Raw genomic sequence first — 19,236 nt, forward strand, 5'->3', positions numbered from 1 at the left:
TATACATTTTACTTACATAATAATAAGAATAGTATATCTTGGCTCCTTCTCTTCCTGAATATGCAGCATACCTTTTTCTTTCTGCGTGTCTTTTTTTTTTTTTTTTTTTTTTTGATACCGGGTCTTGCTCTGTCACCCAGGTTGGAGTACAGTGACATGGTCTTAGCTCACTGTGGCCTCCAACTCCTGGACTTAAATGATCTTCCCACCTCAGCCTCCCAAGTAGCTGGGACTACAGCTGCATGCCACCATACGTGGCTCATTTTTGTATCTTTTTGTGGAGACGAGATCTTGCTGTGTTGCCCAGGCAGGTCTCAGGTCTCGAACTCCGGGGCTCAAGCGATCTTTCTGCCTTGGCTGCCCACAGTGCTGGGATTACAGGCATGAGCCACAATTTCTGCATATTTAATAATTTTGCTTTTGATAACTAGGAATTTGAAATAGTATAATGTGACACTTCTTCACTATACCAGGGTTTGTTTGTGTTGTTCTTTGTTGTTGTTGTGACTGTTATTTGTTTAGTGACTTTCCTGAACCAATTCTTTCTTTTATTTTCTTTCCTTTTTTTGAGACAGAGTTTCGCTCTATTGCCCAGGCTGGAGTGTAGTGGTGCCATCTTGGCTCACTGCAACCTTCGCCTCCTGGGTTCAAGTGATTCTTGTGCCTCAGCCTCCCGAGTAGCTGGGATTACAGGAGCACACCACCACGCTCAACTAATTTTTGTATTTTTAGTAGAGACGGGGTTTCACCACATTGGCCAGGCTCTAATTTCAGAACATGGGTCTCGAACTCCTGGCTTCAAGCGGTCCACTCACCTCAGCCTTCCAAAGTGCTGTGATTACAGGCATGTGCCGCCGTGCTCGGCCCTGAACCAATTCCTTAACATCTGTATTCTTTTTCATGTGTGGCTTCTGAAGTTTCAGCTTGTTTAACTTACTGGTCAGCTGATGAATGAACAGAGATTTCCTTTGATGCATGAATTCCAAAATCTCCCAGTTTTCCCAAGGGTCTCTGTGTTGCATTGGGGCACACTTTCCACACTCAGTCAGGCAGTTGGCAACTCTGCCTTAGTCTTCTATTTTTGCTTGCACAGAGCCCCAAGGTTAGAGGCAAGGGTTCAAGGCCTTCTAAGATTTTTCCTGGTCATTCACATACCCCTGGGCATGATGCTTATGGTCTTTCAGATTCCAAGAAGTTTGTCAGAGCTTTTCTTTTCTTTTTTTTTTTTTTTTTTTTTTGAGACAGAGTCTCGCTCTGTTGCCCAGACTGGAGTGCAGTGGTGCGATCTCGGCTCACTGCAAGCTCTGCCTCCTGGGTTCACGCCATTCTCCTGCCTCAGCCTCCCGAGTAGCTGGGACTACAGGCGCCCGCCACCTCACCCAGCCAATTTTTTGCATTCTTAGTAGAGACGGGGTTTCACCCTGTTAGCCAGGATGGTCTCGATCTCCTAACCTCATGATCCACCTGCCTCGGCCTTCCAAAGTGCTGGGATTACAGGCGTGAGCCACCGTGCCTGGCCTGTCAGAGCTTTTCAAGCCCCTCATGGACATCCCATTCCCCAGCCTTTTTTTTCTTTGTTTTTTGACTAGCTTCATGTTAGCCCATGTGTTATCTGCCACCTCAGACAGCTGAGATGTTAAACCATTGTCCAGTTGTGTTTGACAGATACCCCCAGGGAAAAGGCTGTTGGCACTGAGTGAGGTCTGGTTCAGCCCAAGTAAAGAGAAACCCTGAGAATTATCTAGTGTCCTAGTTGTTTTATTTTGTGGCCATTGATTTTCAAGGCTTTGTGCAGCTGGGGAGATGTACATAGTGAGGCAAATAAATTGTCACAAAGGTCACTTTCCTTACCAAAACTTTCTTTGAGACAGGGTCTCTCTGTCACCCAGGCTGGAGTGTAGGGTGTCCGATCATAGCCCACTGCAGCCTTGAACTTCTGGGCTCAAGCAATCCTCCTGCCTCAGACTCCCAACTAGCTGGGACCATAGGTGTGTGCCACCACACGCAGCTAATTTTTGTATGTTTTGGAGAGTTGGGGTTTTGCCAGGTTGCCCAGGCTGGTCTCCAACTCTTGGGCTCAAGCAATTTGTCTGCCTCGGACTCCCAAAATGCTGGGATTATAGGTGTGAGCCACTGTGCCTGGCTAGTATTCCATTATAAAAAATAAATAGCTGGGCGTGGTGGTGCATGCCTGTAATCCCAGCTATTCGGGAGGCTGAGGCAGGAGAATCGCTTGAACCCAGGAGGCCGAGGTTTCAGTGAGCCAAGATTGTGACATTGCACTCCAGCCTGGGTGACAAGAACGAAACTATCTCAAAAAATATATAAATAAAATAAAATAAACATTTACTTCATTCCCTAGTATTGGACATTACTTCTACATATTCTCTAGGTACAAACAGTGCTACAGTGAATATTCTAATATGTATATACCTTTGTACATTGTCTTGAAAAATACCAAGTCCTAGAAAATTTGAACTAAATACACTACAGAAAGATGTGTTACCAGCCTGTGGTGGCTGACGCCTGTAATACAACACTTGTGAGAGGCCAAGGCTAGAGGATTAGCTGGGGCCAGGCATTGTGGCGTGTACCTGTAGTCTGAGCTACTTCAGGAGGCTAAGGCAGGAAGGTTGCTTGAGGATTGAAGCTGTAGTGGGCTATAATCATGCCACTGCACTCTAGCCTGTGCGACAGAGCATGACCTTATTCCTTTAAAAAGAATTAAGAGATATGCTATGCCAATGGTATGAAATTCAAAACAGAGAGATGTAAATGAAGAGAAACTTTTAGCTATACACTCCAGTCCTGGTACTACTCATTTCTTCCTCAAGACAACTACCCTGTGTCTGTGTGTGTGTGCATGTGTGTGTGCATGCATGTGTGTGTGTGTGTGTATACGAGAGCTGGTTAGAAGGTATTACATTTACGATTATTTAATAACTTTTTTTTAACAAATGTTTATTCTTATATGTACAACAGGCTTCAAAACACTTCATTCCGGCTATAGATGGCAAAAGGTGCTATGGCAGGGAATACAGATGTTTAAATAGGAATGAATTTAATCAAGGGTCACCATCTCCTCAGGCACAAGGCACAGCTTACTTGTTGCCAGTTTTTTTTTTCTTTTCTTTTTTTGAGACGGAGCCTCGCTTTGTCACCCAGGCTGGAGTACAGTGGTGTTATCTTGGCTTACTGCAACTTCTCTATCCCAGATTCAGGCGATTCTCCTGCCTCAGCCTCCTGAGTAGCTGGGATTATAGGCGCCCGCCACCACGCCTGGCTAACTTTTGTATTTTTAGTAGAGACGGGGTTTTGCCATGTTGGCTAGGCTGGTCTTGAACTCCTGACCTCAGGTGATCCACCCGCCTCAGCCTCCCAAAGTGCTGGGATTACAGGCATAAGCCACTACACGCGGCCCAGATTTCTTAATTTCACCTGCGGCCAGGGGACCCTTCCCCATGGACTTCGATTTTAGCTCCTCTTTTTGTTTCTTCTGCTCCTCTTTTTGTTTCTGCTTGAAAGTCTTACCTTCCTCGCCCATCTCTTTGGCCTCTTTCTTGGGCTGTTTCAGCAGTACCTTCACAGCCAGACTTGGCTCCTGCCACGCCTTCCCCAGGCCCTGCCCCCCTACATTTAAAATTTTTGTAGACTTTGGCAAATTCCCCTCCTTGAACTAGATAGGCTTCTAATTGGAGTCAAGTCGATTTATAATATTGACCAAAGTTGTGTACATGGGCCAACATGGACAGTGAGCCATCTAATACCTTTGTCTTTTGATTTGTATGGTTGGTTCATATGCTCCTTATTAAATAGCTACAAACAATGTCTAATTAGAATTATTTAGACTTAACTGTGTATATTTGATTCACATCTTTATCTTGAAAATGACTTTAGGTGGGGCACGGTAAGAGAGGATCTCTTGAGCCCAGGAGTTTGAGACTAGCGTGGGCAATGTGGTGAAACCCCATCTGTACAAAAATGCAAAAGTTACCTGGGCTTGGTGGCACATGCCTGTAGTCCCAGCTATTTGGGAGGTTAAGGTGGAAGGATCCCTTGAACCCTGGAGGTTGAGGCTGCAGTGAGCTGTGGTTCTGATTATACTGCTGCACTCCAGCCTGGGTGACAGAGCAAGACCTTGTCTCAAAGGAAAAAAAAGAAAATGGCTTTAAAGTGTACTTGTATGTTAAATATTTTAAGTTTGATAAATCTGCATATTTGCATAGTTGTTGACACATGGCTCTGAGATCACCCTCAAGAAGTGTAACTATTTCTGTAATATGAGCTGTGCAAAAGGGAAAAATGAATAACAAATGATTTCTCATCCTCTCATTGTAATTCTGACTCTGGAGATGTAGGGTTACTTGGATGGCTGAGATTGAACAAAGATGGGAGTGATTTTTATTACAAAGTATATTAACTGCTTGAGAGAAGACCTTTGGCTTGCTTTTTTTTTTCTTGAGACAGAGTTTCGCTCTGTAGCCCAGTGCAGTGGCGTGATCTTGGCTCACTGCAACCTCTGCCTCCCAAGTTCAAGTGATTCTCCTGCCTCAGCTTCCCGAGTCGTTGGGATTACAGGCACCTGCCACCACGCCCGGCTACTTTTGTATTTTTAGTAAAGATGGGGTTTCACCATGTTGGCCAGGCTGGTCTTGAACTCATGACCTCAAGTGATCTGCCTGCCTCAGCTTCCCAAAGTGCTGGGATTACAGGAGTGAGCTACCACTCCCAGCCTGGGTTTGCATTTCATAATCACTTTGCATTGGCTTTGTGGGTTTGAGTAAGTTATTTAACCTTTCTGTGCCTTAGCTTCCTCATCTTTGCAATGAATGTCAACAACAATATCTGCCTCACGTTGTTGATAGAGGTAGAGATGCTGTAGGTGATGTGCCCAGGTATGCTTGGCAGTGACAGGGACCAATAACATACTAACTTCTGTCTTAACTATTATTAGCAGGAGGAAGCAGTTTATAAAGTTAATAATTTTTTAGTTCCTAATGAATTATTATTGCTAAAATTTGCTTTACACTCCCCCCTCAACCTCCTATTTTTTTTTTCTTGCAGGGTGAAGTGCCCCCTGATCAAGACGTGGTAGAGTATATCATGAATCAGCCAAATGTTGTTCCACGAATCAATTCTAGGATTTTGACAGCTGAACGAGACTACCTGGATTTAACAGCGAGTAGTAAGGAGCATTTCAGGAACAACCTTACACTTTTTTTGACTTGTGCTTCAGAGTCTTTACATTTTTCAGATTTTAATATTCCGATTATCTTCTGCAGTGTTCAGAGGATAGCCCAAGATGGTGAAAAAATTTTATGTGTAAACTCTTTGCACCTTTAGTTCATAGTATGAGCTTCTAAATTCACAAGCGTTTCCTCCTAAAGAAGAAAACATCTTCCTGGGTAAAACTCTGTGAACTTTGAAACATATTTAGTGCCATTTAAATGCCAGCTGTACAGACAATAGATGATGAGAATGGACCTGGATTGTTGGCTCCCCTAGTCATAAAGAGTTCTCTTTCTTCATCCTTATTCTAGAATCAGTCAACAAATATCTCACTAAATTTCACTGTGAGAACTTAGGAAGGACTTTAGCAGCTTCATCAAGATATAATGTGTATGCCGTAGAGCTCAACCTTTTAAAGTATACAATTCAATGGTTTTTTAATGAAAAAAAACCCCACGAAGTTTGTGCAGTCATCACCGCTGTCTAATTTTACATCATTATCATCATCCCCCAAAATTCCCCAGAATTCCATATACCTATTAGTAGTCACTCTCTGTTCCTCCCTTCCCCTATCCCCTGGCAGCAGCTAATCTACTTTCTGTCTCTATGGATTTGCCTATTCTAGACATTTCATGTAATTGGAAGCCTTTTGTGCCTGGCTTCTTTAACATGTTGTTAAGGCTTATGCATGTTGTTGTGTACGTCAGCATTTCATTCCTTTTTATAGCCTGCTTTATGGATAGTCCACGTGTATCTGTTCCTCAGTTGGTGGACACTTGGGTGTTTTCTGCTAGAATACCTTATAAGGGCCAAATATGTTAAGCCCAGGTGCAATTTGTTCCTTGTGCCTTCCTGGAGACTCTGAGGCCTCTTCAGCAAACACCTGGAAATAAGATGGAACTGTCATCACTAGCCCATGAAATCTCACTGGGGAAGGAAAGATGTGTATAATGAAGTCATAACCAGCTATTTGTTGTTATAGTTGAGTATAATGAACATATCAATCTATTTATGGTTGTTAACTTAATGCACTATCTCTAATATACTTGAAACTGAAAGTTTCTTTTAGGTAGAGGAAAAATACATATATATATATACACACACACACACACACACATACCCATACACACCTCTATACATAAGCGCACACACACTGAGGAAAAAGTGTAAATGTAGGCTTACATTTGAGAAAGAAACTACCCAGAAAGTGAGCTTTTTCTTCACAGCTGGGTTTTCCTGTCTTTCCTGAAGTTTCAGTAGAGCAAGGTGAGCGTGTTGTGGCTCTTTGTCCTGTTTGTTGTTTTCATCATGTTTATTCAAGTTGAAGACAACCCTTAAACTTGAAGGGTTGCCTCTGGAATACACATGAATAAGGAACATAATAGTGGTTTTCTTTTAGAATTTCCTTTTCCATTGAGTGTTGCAGCAATGAGCTATGAAACAGTGCTAGTCCACAGTGGCAAAGATGCCACCTGTCAGCTGAACCCAGTGCACACATCAATTAGGAGGCACTGGCATCCTCCTGACCTGGTGGTGGTGGCACCATCACCCAGGTTTCTTTGGCTTTTGGTGTAGAACCTTTTTAGTAGGATACTAATTTTTACTTGCATGGTGTTCTCTCCCTTCCCCCACATGATATCATGGACCGTGTGTGACTTACTTTCTACTGTTTTCCTGAATAGTATGCTATGGATAGTAGGTGTTCAGTGTGCATTGTCCAGTAACAGTGTAGATGGATGAGCGTGTGCACAGATGAATAGATGGGTGGGTAGGCAGGCAGGGTGTGTGTGACAGACTGATGAGAAGGCTGATGTTTGTATAGGGTGCAATAATGTTTAAGACTGGGGAGATTGTTAGAGGGTTTACACTACTAGGCTGGAGACCATTTTGTAGCCTGTAAGAAATTACTGGGTGGTTTAGAGCAAGAGAATGACTTGTTGAAACTGCAATTCTAGGAATAATAATCTGAGGGGAAATGAATGATGAGGATTGCCCTGTGACACTCATTGGAGAAGGGACCTATCTAAAAAGAGTGGAAATGACCTTTTATTTCTGTTAAGGGTCTAAAAGGTGATATTTTGTTAGACCTGAAATATAAAAATCAGTTTTCTTATGTATTTTCTCTTTAACCCCTGCTTCCTCCATAGGAGCAGGAAGAGCTTACTCTACTGGTTGGACTAGGGAAGGGAGAAATGAGTTAAGGGGATCTCTTTGAGACTGTTCGCCAGTTGACAAGTGACAGGAATGGGAATAGGATGAATTTCAACCATTAAACTGACACGTACTTATATGAAAGCTGTGTGAGATATGTATGTTTTCATCAGCCTTGTGTCTTTGATGTGCAACTTCAATAGGGATAAGGGCCATGTTGTGAAGTTGTTCAGTAAACATGGAACTTAATATACTTCACTCACACATTTCTATAAATCTTATATGATGATCAAGTCAGGTTATCAGTTGAATATTAAGAATAGATTGGACTGGAACTAATATATACATATTTCATTTTTTCTCCCAGATAACTTCTTTGTGGATGATTATGCTAGATTTACTATCTTGGATTCCCCAGGCAAGACTGCTGCTGTAGCCAATAGTATGAACTATCTGACAAAGAAAGGTAATCCATTTGAGGCTTATTATCTTGCATTCAACATTTTTTTGAAAGTATTTGCATATTCATCTTAGTGTGCAAATCAAGAGAAAAAAGGGAGAGACTTCATAATTTTTCTTATTATTTCTTATAATGCTTTGAGTCCAGAAAACAGCTATTTAAAATTTAATTCTTTGTATATTTGTTGAAAATATACGTTTGTTTAAAACTTCAAATGTCTTCATAAATTTCGTATTACCTGTTTTGCCTTTTGACTTTAGTCAAAAGGAAAAATATTTGGTAGTTCAAATGGAAAAACATTTGTGATATCAAAGTGGGTTATTAGATTAAAAATGACAGTACAGGGTAAATATTATTTTGGGGTTTATAAGATGAAGTTGGTTTTAGAAAGCCTTGTATAATCTTTGAAGCTGATTTTGGGTAGAGGTATTTATTTAGGCTAAGATTGTGTAAAATGACGCCCCGTTAGTGGCGGACAGATTCTGTCCCTTTCGGGTCAGTGCTTCAAAAAAGCACTGGCTGTCTTTTAAGGCAGCTATGTTTACCGCCTGTTTAAATCCCCGCTGTGGTTTCTCCCCAAGAGAAGTTCTGGTTTCCCACCTATATGTAAAGTACAAGCAATTACTCCATTTGGTTCTTTAAAGAAACTGTTTCTTAGGGTACTGGGACAGCACCATGATGCCGACAGGACTAAGCAGCAGGAAGAACCATAGACCATGTTAGCCATTGTTTAGACTTTTGACTGTTACAGTAGGCATTCATTACAGAAATGATACTTTCTTTTTTTCTACTCTCTTCTCTTACCTTTGTCCAGGAATGTCTTCCAAGGAAATCTATGGTAACTTAAAACTTCAAAATGTTCTATTTCTTAATTTTCTTCTTTGGTTTCTGCGACCATTGTAATTTAGAATTTATCAACACTTAATTGTACTGTTTCTGGAATCTGTGGGTAACAGGAAGCTATATCAATGTAGATCATTTTTTTGTTTTTTTTTGAGACGGAGTCTTGTTCCATCACCCAGGCTGGAGTGCAGTACCGTGATCTCGGCTCACTGCAAGCTCCGCCTTCTGGGTTCAGGTGATTTCAAGTGATTCCCCTGCCTCAGCCTTCCAAGTAGCTGGGATTACGGGCGCCCGCCACCACGCCCAGCTAAATTTTTTGTACTTTTAGTAGGGACGGGGTTTCACCATGTTGGCCAGGCTGGTTTTGAACTCCTGACCTCAAGTGATCCACCCGCCTCGGCCTCCCGAAGTACTAGGATTACAGGCATGAGTCACTGCACCTGGCCAATGTAGATACAGTCTGTATAAACATGTGTGAAGAATTATTTTCAGAAAATAACAAATTAATATGATTAAAAATGACAATATGTTACCCACATGTTCAAAGGCTGTTTTTCATTTTACATGCTAACAGATGCCCAGACCACAGTAGAATTAATCAGTGCATGTTCCTAGTCTGTAACTAAACTCTGTGGGAAGATTCCCTGCTTTCATTATAGTAAAGGTTTACCACTTTTTCTTCTATCTTTATTAAGCTTGTCATTTTCTTCTTTTTGCATGATTCTCACAAATTATTTGGTCAATTTCATTTTCAGAATGTTGAAACACAGAATGTGCTTTTCTCCTCCAACTCAATTAGCTGTTTTTGTTTTTCTACAGATGATTCTTTTATCCGGCCAGTCACCTTTTGGATTGTTGGGGATTTTGATAGCCCTTCTGGACGGCAGTTACTGTATGATGCCATCAAACATCAGGCAAGTATCTGTGACTTCATTTTATGTTTTTGTTTGTGGCTGTAGTTGTCCTCATGGGCGTCACTGTGCGGCTCGGATTGTTCAGTGGGAGTTGGGAGTCCTGCTTTCTTAATGCTCGAGGGAACAGAGCATTGTATCTATAGAGCTCTGCCAGCTCTCAAGAAAAGAGATCTAAGACTACAGTATCCAGGCTTTGTTGAACGGGGTAGATTCTTACAGAGAAAAAAATAAATAGTGAAATCCTCGTCATAGACAAGTTTTATCACATGCCTGTTCGTGTTCTTGGCGCAGAGTTGCTCCAACAGTTGTGTTGTCTACTGTATCGGGGAGATGGGGTCCTCACCACGACAGAGGTCTGGACGTGGGGTAGTAGCACACAGGAATGGTAGTGTGTGTGTTTAGTAGAAGTAGATCCAGATGCATTGAGGGATACACACATAGATGTTCTGAAAAGATACGCTGCCGTGAGTAGCTGGGCTTGAGTGAGTGGCGATGGCAGGTGGTTGGGAAGCAGCTGATTGTTCTGGAGAGTGTCACTTAGAGGATGAGATGGCAAAATTATTTTTCCTGAGCTGTTTCAGTTTGCATCTCCATCCATACCTCCCAACCCTCCTCATGGTCCCCTTTCCACCCCGTACCTGGGAAGGCTTACTGAAATAAGGAACTAGCCAGGTGGTTTCAGTTTCACTCATGTGCCCAGTGCCTTTATTGATCAAGGAGTGAACCAAATGCTGTGGTCAATTCGAAGTTAGATCAGGGCAGTTCTAGCAAAGGGCAATAGTTATATGTGAAAGGCACTCTAACACAAATGTGTAAATCTTCACATGGTGGTAAGGTAGGAGAATGGGGAAGGAGAGTTGCATTTTTTAATAACTATTTTAATTGAAGTAAAATGTAGATTCACAAGAAGTGCTCAAATCATAGGATACACAGTGTCACAAAGAGAACACACTCTTGTGACCACCACTCAGGTCAAAAAATAGAGAATTCTCAAATTCCTGAAAGCCCTCCCACACTTGTGCCCAGACACTACCCCTCTTTCCCTTTTCTCATGTTAGCGAATAGGTTTGCCTATCGTTTAGTTTAGTAAAATGGAATCTTACGCAGTTTCATTTGTGTTTGTCTTCTTTGCCCAATCTTTTGTGAGATTTATTCATGTTGTTACAGGTAGGTGTATATAATCCTTTTTCATTCTGTAGTATTATATCGTATGGCTGTACCACAAAGTTTTGTTTGTTGAAGTTACTTGAAGGACAGCTGGGTTTTTAGCTTGGTGCTATTCTAAGACTGCTGCGACGAATATTCTTGTATGTCTTTTGGTACATCCAAATGTAAATTTCTATTATATTATTGGTACAAGCCGTTTTTTGGCTTTGTGTGTCCCAGGACACACAAAGCCAAAATGTGGGAAGGCCATGTGAATGAAGAAGGATTTGAGCAGAGCACTGAAAACACTTCTAACACAAGTATGTTAGAAGAATACAACATGTGTGGTAGAAGAATATAAAATGTGTTGGGTAGAGATGGGACTCTGAGGGTCTGTAATTTATGCTATATTTATAGGGGTGGTAAGAAATGAAGTTGGAAAGGTGGTCTGGGGGCCACTTCATGTAAGGTTTTGAGTGCTTGATGATGGCATTTTAATTTTATTCTGAATGCAGAGAACTACTTGAGACTTTCTTTCTTTTTTTTTTTTTCTTTTGAGATGGAGTCTCGCTCTCGCCCAGGCTGGAATGCGGTGGCGTGATCTCGGCTCACTGCAAGCTCCACCTCCCAGGTTCATGCCATTCTCCTGCCTCAGCCTCCTGAGTAGCTGGGAGTACAGGCGTCCACCACCACGCCTGGCTAATATTTTTGTATTTTTTTTTAGTGGAGACAGGGTTTCACCGTGTTAGCCAGGATGGTCTTGATCTCCTGACCTCGTGATCTGCCTGCCTCGGCCTCCCAAAGTGCTGGGATTACAGGCATGAGCCACTGTGCCTGGGCGAGACTGTTTTTTTTTTTTTTTTTTTTTTTTTGAGATGGAGTCTTGCTTTGTCACCCAGGCTGGAGTGCAGTGGCGCGATCTCAGCTCACTGCAACCTCCACGTCCCGGGTTCAAGCGATTCTCTTGCCACAGCCTCCCGAGTAGCTGGAATTACAGGCTCCTGCCACCACGCCCAGCTAATTTTTTATATTTTTAGTAGAGACGGGGTTTCACTCTATTGGCCAGGCTGGTCTTGAACTCCTGACCTCGTGATCCGCCTGCTTCGGCCTCTCAAAGTGCTGGGATTACAGGCATGAGCCACTGCGCCCGGCCTGAGACTTTTAAGAGAGATATTATTTGCTACTTATTGAACATGACCGATGTTAATGCTGCTTTTTAAGTTCAAAAATATCTACAATATGACTCCCATTTCCCATTTTGTGAACAGAAATCCAGTAACAATGTTAGAATAAGCATGATCAATAATCCTGCCAAAGAGATAAGCTACGAGAACACTCAGATCTCCAGAGCGATCTGGGCAGCTCTCCAAACTCAGACTTCCAACGCTGCTAAGAACTTCATCACCAAAATGGCCAAGGAGGGGGCTGCAGAGGCCCTGGCTGCAGGAGCTGACATTGCAGAGTTCTCTGTTGGGGTAAGGCTCCGAGCCTCTCATGAGGCTGCCCCATTCTGTCTGCCACGGAAGCTCACCCACTACAGCTTCCGTGGTCTATTCATGATCGTGATTTGTCATTTTAGTCCTGAGTCTCAGGGAATTCTTTTTTAATTTGGAAGAATATTTCCAAGAAATAATTCCGTCACATTCCCTTTATTACTTTTAACCTTGCCTAGCTTTTGTGCGGTGCGTGATTTGAGTTTTTGTGAGTTTTAAGTATGGGGCCATTTGTTACGCACAGTTTTTAAGGGAGACAATATGGCTTATTTATAGAGCAACTTATGAGCCAGTTATGGGTTCAAGGCTTATATGTTCTTGGTGTGTTTCCAGAATAAGCCTGTGTTTATTCATTTATATTTTGTTACTTATTTTTTGACACAGTTTTGTAGTTTTTAAATTTTTTACAGAATGATGAGTATACACTATTTGATGTTTCAGTTAGGAAAAGAGGCTGTCACTAGAAATTAGCAAGATTTGAAAATGCAGAGTGAAGGAATGATGAATAGTCTGCCAGTCGAACAAATCACAGGAAAAGATAAGGAAATAGCAGTTACTCTAAGTAGTAGGGAGATGGCAGGGAGACTGGAGAATTGACACATCTTAATTATGAAAATTAGTTATCACTACCCAGGGAAAGAAAATTTTATGGTTTATTCACTGTGTTTATTTGTTTATATGATTTGCTTAATAACGACTATTTTTCCTTAATAATGATTACTTTCCTAGGGAATGGATTTCAGTCTTTTTAAAGAGGTCTTTGAGTCTTCCAAAATGGATTTCATTTTGTCTCATGCCGTGTACTGCAGGGATGTTCTGAAGCTGAAGAAAGGACAGAGGGCAGTGATCAGCAATGGAAGGGTGAGGATTTGTCAAGCTTGACTTCACATTAGATCCGTGAACAGTCTTTGCAGCATTCTCCTCTGAAGCTAGTAAACTCTTCAAACAGAGCCACTCTTTTTTCAAAGGTGATTGGGGTTTATGAAGTGCCGTTGATGTTTCTGCCTCCTATTTCCAAGGAGCTGTGCTTTTTGACACAGACAAATATCCCCGTATGATAGAGCCTTCCTGCTGTCGATTTGTGTCCTGTGATTGTGTGAGGCGGTGAGAGTGTGGTGGCTCTCAGAAAGTCAGTCAGTACGGCCTTTGACACATAAAGTAGCCTTTGTTGTTTTTATGCAGGGAGAATTAATGAAAACTACGTTACAATTTTATTTTACTTTGGAGTTTGCTTACTGTAACATACTGTGATGCACACAGGTTTACACTGTGTCCTTGAGGAATTGATAAGTAAATAACTACAAGTATTTGTTTTAGGCTTCACTTTCTATTATTTCACTGATTTTATCTAGACATGTACCTGTCTCAGGTCTTTAGGGTGATCTGGTGTATGAGATAGCCTGAGGACGCCACAGGGTTCCTTACCAGCTTGCTGAGTGCAGGCAGTCTTCCAGCTCTGAGCGCCTGCTCTTCTCTCCTTCACAGATCATTGGGCCACTGGAGGATAGTGAGCTCTTTAATCAAGACGATTTCCACCTCCTCGAAAATATCATCTTAAAAACCTCAGGACAGAAAATAAAATCTCATATTCAACAGCTTCGGGTAGAAGAAGATGTGTAAGTTTTGCCATAGGAGGAATTACAGGGGTTATATAATTGGACTTTCCTCATTGATCAGTTAGGATTGTATGTTGTTACTCATACTACATATCCCAAGGTGTTTTATTTCCAGTTTTAAAATCTGACGGTACTCTTCAATTCCAGTTTTAATGTATGCTTCTGTTGAAATGAGATAATTTATTTTGTAGGGTACTCTTTAAAGAACTGAATTAGTTCTCTTTGTTTTTATTTTTATGATTTTGGGTTGTGGAAAATTTCAAATATATGCAGAAGTAAAGAGGCTAGTTTATTTATTACCTGGAATACTTATGTAAAGTCATACTTTTCCTCATTGTCTATTTGGTTACCCTTCAGTTTTATTGTGTTCAGGAAAGGAAAGGCAGTTTAAATCTTTCTTTTATTTACCAGTGCAGAATATTGAGTTGTTTCTCTCATATCTTCAAAGGTGTGATGAATTGGTTGTTTTTGGTTTTTTAATTTTAATTCTTTCAGTATTATTATAAGCTGATTATTTTAGTGTGTTATTTCTCTTAATGGAAGAAAATAAATTGTTTGGATGAACCCTGGAGTCCATTGTTATACATACGTTGTTTCTGTGTTAAATATCAAATAACTGGGTAGTCGGAAGATCTATTTCTATGTTTAATTTTTTGAGGAACCACAATACCTTTCCCACAGTGGCTGTACCATTTTACATTCCCATTGACAATGCTCAAGGGTTCCGGTTTCTCCACATCCTCACAACACTTGTAATTTTCTGGTGTGGGGAGGGGTTTGTTTGTTTGCTTTTTATAATAGCCATCCTCGTGGTTATGAAGTGCTGTCTCCTTGTGGTTTGATTCACATTTCCCTAATGATTGGTGATGTTGAGCATCTTGTCATGTGCAGATTGGCCATTTATATATCTTTGGGAAAATGTCTATTCAAGTCCTTTGCCCATTTTTAATTGCATTGTTTTTCGTTGTTGAAATGTAGCGGTTCTTTATACGTTCTGGATGTCACTTTCTTACCACATACATGATTTGTAAACATTTTCTCCCGTTCTGTGGAGATGTGTTCTTTGATGCATAGTTGGAGGATATAAAATTTAAAAGTTCTGCTCGGGAGGTTGCAGTGAAGCCGAGATTGCACCACTGCACTCCAGCCTGGGTACAGAGTGAGACTCTGTCTCAAAAAAAAAAAAAAAAAACAAACAGTGCTGCTGAGTTTTTTTCTTACATCCTCATACTACAGAGTTCAAGAGCATGTTTTAGAGAAGTGTTGACTTGGATAGCTATCAGAGTCAGCTGTTGCCATGTCTTGTATGACCTGGGAAGAAATCTTTTCTCATTTTGGCCAGTACTGGGGCTACAAATAAGGAAGATCCCTCTTACCTCAGTGACTCCTGAGTGATGCCCTTTGTCCCGACCTGTGAAACGCTTCCCTTGATGTAGGCCAGGAGGTACTCGTGACTCGAAGCAGCCATGTCACAGGCATAGGCTTGGTGTGGCGTGCTGTTGGACCATTGCAGGGAGCTCCTTGGAGTCTTTTTGGGTGATATAATTGCCAGACTGTGCCTAGAAGACTTGCCTTTTGCCAACGAGAGATGGCTCTCTATCTTTCCTGGGTGAATTTAGGGAAATCAGGTAGTCATGGGGCCAAAAGACGAATGCTAAAACTCTTAGGCTTCCCCAAATTACCTTGTCTGCATCGGGTTTTCATTAGTGCCAGAGCTGCTCCACCTTGGAGTGGCCCCCTTCCCTGTGACAGCCACAGCTTTCATTCATGACCCAACCTGCATCCCCAAGGCTGCCCTGAAGCTTAGCTGTGTACACTTTGATCATTGTACTTCATCAGCCTTCAGGGAGTTTCTTGTTGGCCTGCTCACCCCAGTCCACGTAACCAAGTGCCCCTTGACATGTTTTGTAACCATGTTGACCCATCACAGGAAGAGAATGGCCTGTATGATATATATTTGGCATCTATATTGAGAAGTTGAACCAAAATAGTTAATTTGATGTATTTGCTCGGTTCAAAGAAAATGTATGGGCTTAATTATAGTTCAAATACATTTCACAAGTGCTCTTTTAAAATTCTTATTCAGGATTTAGTCTTTGGTTCAGCAAGTTGGAGTTTTTTTTTTTTTCAGGTTTAGTTCAAGATCTTTTTCAGTTGGAAATCAATTTTAGAAGGGGCAGGGACAATAGTGGTTTACTGCAGTGTTAATTATAATAGTGAAATTAGAAATAACATAGCTGTTCAATAGTTGGTTGGTTGAATATTTAGATTATTTTGTGTCCATAAATATAACATTATGCAGTCATAAATATATTGAAATAGGCTGGGCACGGTGGCTCACGCCTGTAATCCCAGCACTTTGGGTCGAGGCAGGCAGATTGCATGATCCCAGGAGTTCAAGACCAGCCTGGGAAACATGACAAAACCCTGTCTGTACTAAAAATACATTAAAATTAGCTGGGCCTGGTGGTGCACGCCTGTAGTCCCAGCCACTCGGGAGGCTGAGGTGGGAGAATCACCTGAGCCTGGAAGCTCGAGGACGCTGAGATTGAGCCCTGGGCAACTAGAGTGAGACCCTGACTAAAACAAACAAGCAAAAATATTGAAATCCCACTGTATTTATTAACCAAGGAAAGGATTTTTGTAATATATTTTAAGTGAAAAAGCAGGCTGTCGGTTAGAGTATAATTTGTTTATATGTTTTTAAAACTATAGAATTATAAGCCAAAATATCGGAGCTTATTTCTTGATATTATGTGTAATTTCAGTTTTTGCCTTTGTGTTTATTTTCCAGTGAACTATTACTCTAATAGTCATAAAAAGTAATAGTTTTAAAAGGACAAGGGAGAATGTAAATAATATTGACAGCCTGTAATAGGCCAGGGCCTCAGCTAGGTGCATTACAGAGTTTTATGCAGTTTTACTGGAGTCATGCAGAGTGGGTGCTGTCTCCGTTTCACGTGTGGGAAAATGAGTAACTTCTCCAAGGTTATACAACTAATCACTCTTTCTTAGTCCTGTCAGTACAGACTTTATACCTGGTTCAAACCATCTTGTTAGCATTCAGTATTTGGGCTGATGATATGTTTGGCAATAATTGGAAAACTTTCAGTTAAAAAGATGCTAAGATTTCTCTGACCCCTTCTTTCAGGGCAAGTGACTTGGTAATGAAGGTGGATGCTCTCCTGTCAGCACAACCCAAAGGAGATGCAAGAATCGAGTACCAGTTTTTTGAAGACAGACACAGGTATAGAATTAATGTTGAATTTGTGCATGTTCTTGAATATTAAACTCTTACATTTGCCTTTACCTCAGCTCCTTCATTTTACCATATAAGATTTATATGTAAGTTCTTATAGGAATCGAACATTTGTTTGGTGTGCAGTTTATAATACATATATTTGTGTTCATAGATAAAATTCATATGCAAATCTCAGTTGCATGAAAACTGACATTTATTTCTAACTAAATCTGAAATAACTCTTAGTGCACCCTTGTAGTAGAAAACAGACTGCATTTATTAAACAGAGCAGTTGTACTTTTCTTAAATTCAAGAATAAACAAAGGCAGGTCAGGTTAGCTCATGCTTGTAATTCTAGCACTTTGAGAGGCTAACATGAGAGGATTGCTTGAGCCCAGAAGCTCGAGACCAGCGAACAAAGGGAGACCTGTCTCTACAAAAAAACTTTAAAACATTAACTGGGTGTGGTGGCATGAGCATGTTGTCCCAGCTACTCTGGAGGTAGAGGCTGCAGTAAGCCATGATCGCATCACTGCTCTTCCAGCCTGAACAACAGAGTGAGACCCTGTCTCACAAAAAAATAAACATTGGCTGGGCGTGGAGGCTCACGCCTGTAATCCCAGCACTTTGGGAGACTGAGGCCGGCACATCACCTGAGGTCAGGAGTTTGAGACCAGCCTGGCCAACACGGTGAAACCCCATCTCTACAAAAATACAAAAATTAGCCAGTCATGGTGGCAGGTGCCTGTAATCCCAGCTACACGGGAGACTGAGACAAGAGAATCGCTTGAACCCAGGAGGTGGAGGTTGCAGTGAGCAGAGATCGTGCCTGGGAGACAGAGCAAGACTCCATCTCAAAATAATAATAATAGTAAAATAAACAGATTATTAAAGTACTTGTCTCGTTCATCTTTTATTGAAAACTTTTTTTTAGTAAAAAATAGGGTTTCATTCTGTCTTCTGCGCTAGGATGCAGTAGCGTGATCTCAGCTGACTGTACCCTCCGCCTTCTGTGCTCAAGTGATCTTCCTACCTCAACCTCCTGTGTAGAATGGACCACAGGTGTTTGCCACCATGCCTGTCTAATTTTTGTAGTTTTTATAGAGATGGGATCTCACTGTGGTGCCCAGGCTGGTCTCAAACTCCTAGGCTCAAGTGATTCACCTGCCTCAGCCTCCCAAGGTGCTGGGATTATAGGCGTGAGCCAAGGTGCTTGGCTGGACACTTTTGTTTTGAATAAGCTTTAGCATAATGAGGGAGTTTGCCTTTTTGTTCTTCACTTTTTTGTTTTGAAAAGTTTTAAACCTAGAAATAGTTGAAAGACTAATATAATGAGCATCCAAATGTCCTTCAGTTAGATTCACCAGTTGTTAGTGTGTCCCATTTGCTTTATCTCCGTCATCTGCACGTGTGCCTGGTGTGTGTGTGTGTCTGCATGTGTGTGTTTGTGTAGTACTTACAGTGACTGCGTTAGTTTATTTATATGTTTGCATACACACATGGTCATACTTTTTCCTGTGCCATTTGGAAATACATTGCAGACATCCTGACATAACATGTCTGATGTTTTCCGCATGTGTACCCTGAGTGCTAGGACTTCTCCACAGTGCAACTTTGATATAGTAATATTAAAAAACAATTTCTATTCACATGTCTCCAGTATCTTTGTAATGACCGTCTACAACTGTTTTTTTGTATTTGTTTTGGTCCAGATTACATATTACAGAGTTGTGTCTCTTTGGTCTCCTTTAATCTGGAAGAGTTCTCTGCCATTTTTTTTTCTAGTCCTTTGTCTTTTACGATGACCTTTTTTAAGAGTCCAGGACAGTTGTCTTATGGAATGTCTCACAGTCTGAGTTGCTTCTTCATGATTAGATTTAATTGTTTCTAGGAGAGGGCCCTGCACAGCAATGTATTGTAGCCTTTGCCGTAGCTGGCAGGTATATACATGTACACTGATTGTGCCTTGGAATCCCCAGGGAGGCTTTAGCTACAGAGGCCTGTGTCCTACTCGTCTGTGATTCTGACCTGATTAGTCTGGCATGGATTGGACTTTGGTTTAGTGGACCTGTGTTTTCTTGTGACCAGTCCTTGTGGGGATGAGGTTTGTGTGGTCAGATCATTTGATGATTGTAGGCTGGAA

General features: G+C 41.4%; 1 protein-coding gene across 2 annotated transcripts in view; it reads left to right on the forward strand.

Annotated features, from left to right (window-relative positions):
* UGGT1 (UDP-glucose glycoprotein glucosyltransferase 1) overlaps positions 1-19,236 on the forward strand; it is a 102,869-nt gene that overhangs the window by 58,992 nt on the left and 24,641 nt on the right. For both annotated transcript variants that reach the window (XM_010363429.1, XM_030916403.1), the window contains 8 exons: positions 5,065-5,185; positions 7,748-7,846; positions 8,655-8,678; positions 9,503-9,597; positions 12,012-12,218; positions 12,966-13,097; positions 13,722-13,852; positions 17,004-17,099. In XM_010363429.1, the coding sequence (XP_010361731.1) occupies positions 5,065-5,185; positions 7,748-7,846; positions 8,655-8,678; positions 9,503-9,597; positions 12,012-12,218; positions 12,966-13,097; positions 13,722-13,852; positions 17,004-17,099 (905 nt within the window). The remainder of the gene's footprint in view (positions 1-5,064; positions 5,186-7,747; positions 7,847-8,654; positions 8,679-9,502; positions 9,598-12,011; positions 12,219-12,965; positions 13,098-13,721; positions 13,853-17,003; positions 17,100-19,236) is intronic.

This window comes from Rhinopithecus roxellana, chromosome 14, assembly GCF_007565055.1.
Source record: "Rhinopithecus roxellana isolate Shanxi Qingling chromosome 14, ASM756505v1, whole genome shotgun sequence".
NCBI lineage: Eukaryota > Metazoa > Chordata > Mammalia > Primates > Cercopithecidae > Rhinopithecus > Rhinopithecus roxellana.